At 38.5% G+C, this 5727-nt stretch overlaps 1 protein-coding gene across 1 annotated transcript; it reads right to left on the reverse strand.

The window, feature by feature from the left end:
• Positions 1-853: 853 nt before the first annotated feature.
• On the reverse strand, positions 854-1634 carry LOC128563880 (SH3 domain-binding glutamic acid-rich-like protein 3). The gene has a single exon (XM_053559396.1). The coding sequence runs from the start codon at positions 1531-1533 to the stop codon at positions 1252-1254; it is 282 nt and encodes a 93-aa protein (XP_053415371.1). The 5' UTR covers positions 1534-1634; the 3' UTR covers positions 854-1251.
• Between the last annotated feature and the right edge of the window lie 4093 nt (positions 1635-5727).

Genomic DNA, 5727 nt, shown 5'->3' on the forward strand with positions numbered 1-5727 from the left:
TTTGTCATACAAACTGAAACCGTTCAGTGAAAGCTGAACCCTCCCTCCCATTAAAAAATGCTCATACTTGATTCTAACTCATCCTGTAGCTACTTTTTCTCTCCGTCTAATTTCAGAGAAGAATTTACCAAGATTTTCATTTATTCCCATTTATATTGAGTGTGCAAAAGAACGTATACACATTTTAAGAAAGGAAAAAAATGGTATTAAAATTGTAATACTCCATTGTATTTTGTTTGTAAATAATGTTTTATTTAATCACTCATGAATTGAAAGGCACTTGGGTTGATTTTCTACATCTTTGTAAATGTGAACTGTTTTGCAAGAATCATTAGAGTCCAGGCGTATTTTTGATAAAAATCACTTCTCTTCCTTTGGGTAGATAACTAGTAGTTAGGTTGCTGGATCAAATTGTAGGTCTACTTTTAGTCCTTTGAGGAATATCCACACTGTTTTCCATAGAGGAATTGTTGAATTACTCTTACTTCTTCATCTAATGACCTTCTCTGTCTTTCTTTCCTTTTGTCAGTTTAAAGTTGATTTTTATCCAATGTGAGAATGGCTGCACTTGCTCTCTTTTGATTTTAATTTGAATGGGGTATTTTCTTCTGTAGTTTCAGGTTCAGTCTATGTGTGTCCTTGTGATTTAGATGTGTTTCCTAGTCATAGCAGATACTTTGGTTGTGGTGGGTTTTTTGTTGTTGTTTGTTTGTTTGTTTTGCAGTTTTTTGGCCAGGGCCAGGTTTGAACCTGCCACCTCCAAGTATATGGGACCGGTGCCCTACTCCTTTGAGTCACAGGTGCTGCCCCTTAGGTCATGTTTTTTTTTTTTTTTTTTTTTTTTTTTTTTTGCCAGTGGAATGGGCATTTAATCATCTCTAGGGTGCTCCTGTTGGGGGGTGTTGCGGGGCCTTTGGTAGAGCTCTGGCTAATGGAACCAACAGTGGTGCCCATCACCTAGTGCCAGGCAGGGTGGCAGTCCCAAGGCCTGGCTGGGAACAGCCAGCATTTGGGGCTGTTATTAAGACAATTTCTGAGACTAAGTGGATAAGGAATGTTGCCTTTGAATGGAGAAGAGGAGGCTACAGTTAGAGAGTGGAGAAGGGGCCTGGGTTGCAGGGGAGGGACTCTGAGGTCAGAAAGTTAGGAATGGCAGAGAGTTGGTCACAAGGTCATTCATGGCCAAGTGAGGGCTGTGGGGAGAACATGGTGACATGGGAGTCCAGTGGGGAATCTGCAGGCTGGCCTGATTCAGGCCAGCTTCAGGAACTCCTGCAGCGTGTTTTGTTCCACAGCCTCCACGAAGAGCTCATAGTCCCCACAGTACTGGTCCCCACTGACAATCTGGGGCGGGGTGGCCTTGTGGTTGCCTGCCAAGGCTCGCATCTCATCCCGCAGGGCGTTGTCCTGGGAGATGTCCACTAGTTGGTATTGAATGCGCTTCCCATCCAGGATGCGGGTCACCTCGCTCTGCTGGGACTTGATTTCACGGGAGCCGGTGACCGACCTGCTGTAGACGCGCAGGCCGCTCATGCTGCGGGAAGACGGACGTGAGGTGGGGCAGTGGGAGCGGCAGCTGCAGTGCCGGGAGACGACGCCGCCACAGCGCTCGGGAGCGGTTTCCTTCCTGCTCCGCCCGCAAGTCACAGCAGTCGGGACCAATTGGCGGTGCGGACAGCTAGGTCATGGTTTTTTATCTATCCAGCCATCCTGAATGAGATGAGTATTAAGATCATTAGCATTAAATGAAAGAATCCCCCATATGTGGGATGTTGATCTGTACATCATGAAATCTTTTGCTGTATTTTTTCTCACTTCTAAGCTGTTCCTTCCAAGTGTTATGCCTTTGACCTTTTCTCCACTCAAAAATTTCTATTCACATTCAAAACCTAATTTAAAGGTCTCATAGTAGTTGACATCCTATTCCATATTCCCAAGCTGGGACATCTGCTTCCTCCTCTGTTTTGCAAAGTTATATTTTTATGCTATATTACCCACCATCTGCCTGTTGGATTATAGTGAATTGTTTATGTCTCTGTCACACTAATTTTGAAGTTTCTCTGGGCTTTATTTTTTCTAGTGTTCTTGCAAATATACACAGGGCTAGTCACATAATAGGTGCTCAATAAAGGTTGGCTAAGTGAACAAAGACACCTCACAGCTTCAACATTATATGAGTCCTTAATTTGAAATGATTTTGGATTATCATTTCCTTGCCAATTTTATATCTAGACTATAGAGTATGCCCTCAAAGCACCAAGATCAGATTCCTACAGAGTTAGTGTATTCATTGAACTTCCTATATACAGTTGTTCCTTTTATAATTTTATCTAGAATAAAACTTCCAGATTTGATCTGAAAGAGAAAAGTAAAACCAAAAAAATAATTTTAGAAAACTTTCAATATCTCTCCATTTCTCATAGCACTGGTTACAAACTTTTCTTTTTCTTTTTTTTTTTTAAACAAACTTTTCTTTTTGATTTTTTAATGCACCCTGTCTTATTTAACCTATTCAAATGCCTTTTTGTACTCTTGGCTTTCATTTTGATTGTATTAATACCATTATCTGTACTTACTTATGGAACCTATGTAAAATCCAGTGACTTATGCTTGCTTTTTTACTGGAGGTAAAATGAGGCTAAGACAATATAGTGAGCAAATATTAGGTGAACAGAATGATGACAAGATTTTGTTTCATGAGAAAATTACTACCCAGGAATTTTCTTAGAACTTAGATCATAGATGATCATCCAAGTCAGCTATATTTACACCAAACACAGGTCATTTTGATTTTACCTGATTTCTTATTACATGTAGAAAAGCTGCGAAGTCTTTATAGTAAATACAGTGAGTGTGCAGGGCCACTCTCTGAGAGATCCTCAGGAGCTGAGGATAGCTCCTAAGGAAGTAGTAAGCTTTAGTCAAAGTTTGTTGATTTATGACTCTGTAAATCTGGTTAAGTTTTGTCATCAAAAATCCAGATTTTAAAACAAGCTCCTCAAAGCTTTCTTTCCTAAAGAAGAAACTAAAGAAAACTGGAGGAAGAGAATTTCCAATTGTCCCATGTTCTGTCTGTGAAATTTAAATAAGGATATTGTGTGCAATGCAAAGGGTATCTGTTGCCAACTTCACATTTTGGGTTTTAGTGTCTGGTCAAAAGCTGTTCTGCCAGGGAAAGAGCCCTCAGCATTCCACAGACACTAAGAACATTCTACTCTTCTTAGCATTTCCACATTACCTTGAAAAATGACTACATTAACAGTGAAAAGAGTTACAATTACTCATAGGTAGAGAGATTCTTCCATCTTCAGGATGACCAAATTACAATCTGGTTTAGTCAACACTACCTCTAAAATAGATTGTGCTTTGAAATGAGAAATCTATCACCTAACATGGCCAGAGAGATTAAGGGAGTTGGCCCATCTGATCACAGGAGATGCCTTTAATTCAAAACCTAAATCAGGAACATAGTGATTGTGATCGAGAAGCTTGACAGCACATAAGGGATTCAAAAAGCATATTAATCCACCTCCAGCAACACTACCAATTTAAAAAAAATGATTAACCTTATCTCCCTCTTGATTCAACCTGGCGTACGTATTAGTCTACTCTAAACGTTTGCAGACTCCATGCTTACGGCTTCCATTAGGTAGCACTTAGTACCCACGAAAACTTTCTCTAAGAAGTAATTACTTTTGAGACCATAGACATTTCAAGTAGTTAAAAAAGAAGAGAAAATAAAAGAGGAGGCGCAACTATAAAGATAACTAGGAAAAAATAAGAAAATGCAAAAATAACAGATCAATTTAAAACAGTAATTTAAAGATCCTTTAAGCCACACTAGGTGAGCATTTATTCCATCTCTACTTTAAATAAAGCACTCTGTTCTACATGTTAAAAGTTGTACTTATTTACTATCTGATGTATGTTAAAAGCCTCTTGAAACAAAGATTGAGTCATTCCAGTTTTCTAAGCTCCTACCTCAACGAATAGCACAAGCAAGGGAGTCTGGGGTAGAACGGACGGTGGGAAGGCTCTGGCATCCATCACTTACTCATAATCTCTGATACTTAGTCTTTCACTCCACGCAGTGCTCATCATTCCCAGTGTAGGCTGAACATGGAGACACACAGATTCTCAAAATTATCAATAGTAAAATGTAGGTAATCAGAAATACCTTTTAAACAAAAAATGTTGCTTTAAGAAAACAAATTTTATTTGCATTGAAGCTTTCCTGTAAATCCTATACTTCCAAAGAAAAATATCTTTTCTGAGCGATTTGTTTGTTTGCCTCCCTGTTTTACTTCACTGGCAGTATTCAGACAGGGGTCTCTCCATGTAATTTGACTTGCATTTCATGTTGACCTAAAATATATTTTTTTCTGCTCTTCTTTTCCACCACCCTCATTTTACTTGAAATACTGTGATGCTTTGTTAAAATACAAATAGCCTTGGGAAAAGAAAGAAACAAAAGGTTGGTCATTGACAGCTCAGGTGTGAACATATCAGAGATTAAATTATAAGTGATTTTAAAGGAGCCTGTCTCTGTCTGACTTCAGAAATCAGAAGTTGACTACATGCCACTGTGCTGGAACCCACAGAAAGACAAAAAGTGGAAAGGAAGCACCTGATGAAAAGGAGAAAATAATCCAAGGACAGACTTCAATTATTTCATAATTAGTAAAATGATGTTTATGTTGATGTTCCAGAATGGGATATGTGTAAGACAATGTTAAAATTCTTCAGAGTGACACAACAACTTAATGGAATCCTGTTGAGCTGAGATCCTGCCTTAGCCACACCATAGTATGGGTCCCATTGGGACTGGACGGTCACATGAAAGGGGATACTGACCTTGGTCACACTGACCTTGGAAGAAGGCCTGGTCTTAACAAAGTTGCATTTCATGGACTGAAGTTCTCCCAAAGAAAGGGTAAGCTCTTTTCTCGAGTAACATCTTTATGAAATAACCAAGAAGATAAGGTTGGTGGGATCAGTTGTTCTAAATGCACCATTGTTCTGCCAAAAAAAAAAATGTATCTACCAGAAAGAGATGTGATCAACAATTACTGAATATAAATGTTTCAAAAGTAGGTTTTTAAACTTACTTTCAGATTACCTGCTCCCTAAATTTTACTAAATGCATGTACTTTGCGAAACCAAGAGATACTTCATTAGAAGTGAAGTGACCAAGTTACCAGACACCTACCCAAGAACTACTTTTGCAAATGCCAACATAAAGTCATTTCTAAACAAGAGGAAGTCAGAATCAAGTTTCTTCAGAAATCTGGGAGAAAAGAAAAAACTTAAAATCTTGTAATAAAATTTGTTACAGCTGATCCTTCACATCCCAGAGACATATATTATATTACATAAGGTTCCCCAAATCAGGACTGAACCCTACCTCTAGAAAAATACTCCTTAAAAATATTGCAATAAAAATATCTTATCTTTTATTCTTCATTGCAAACACTATCAAATATGCAGATATGGACTATGAAATTATTTTTCTACTCACGGAACTGAAGGTAAAAACTTTCCTTTAATTGTATTTCTACAAAAAGAGAAAGTTATTTTTGCACAAAAGTTCTCATCCATGTTAACTTTGGAGGGAAATATTTGTGGCTGCCTCACAGCTTAGCGGTAACAGACTTACACTTCTTTACCTGAGGTGAGGATTCCTGCTGGGATGGGGAAAGAAAGAACAGCATCCTCATTAACACTGTG

This window comes from Nycticebus coucang, chromosome 13, assembly GCF_027406575.1.
Source record: "Nycticebus coucang isolate mNycCou1 chromosome 13, mNycCou1.pri, whole genome shotgun sequence".
NCBI classification, from domain to species: Eukaryota; Metazoa; Chordata; class Mammalia; order Primates; family Lorisidae; genus Nycticebus; species Nycticebus coucang.

Coding starts and splice junctions, on each gene's coding strand:
- LOC128563880 (XM_053559396.1), bottom strand. CDS start 1,533: ATGAGCGGCCTGCGCGTCTACAGCAGGTCGGTCACCGGCTCCCGTGAA.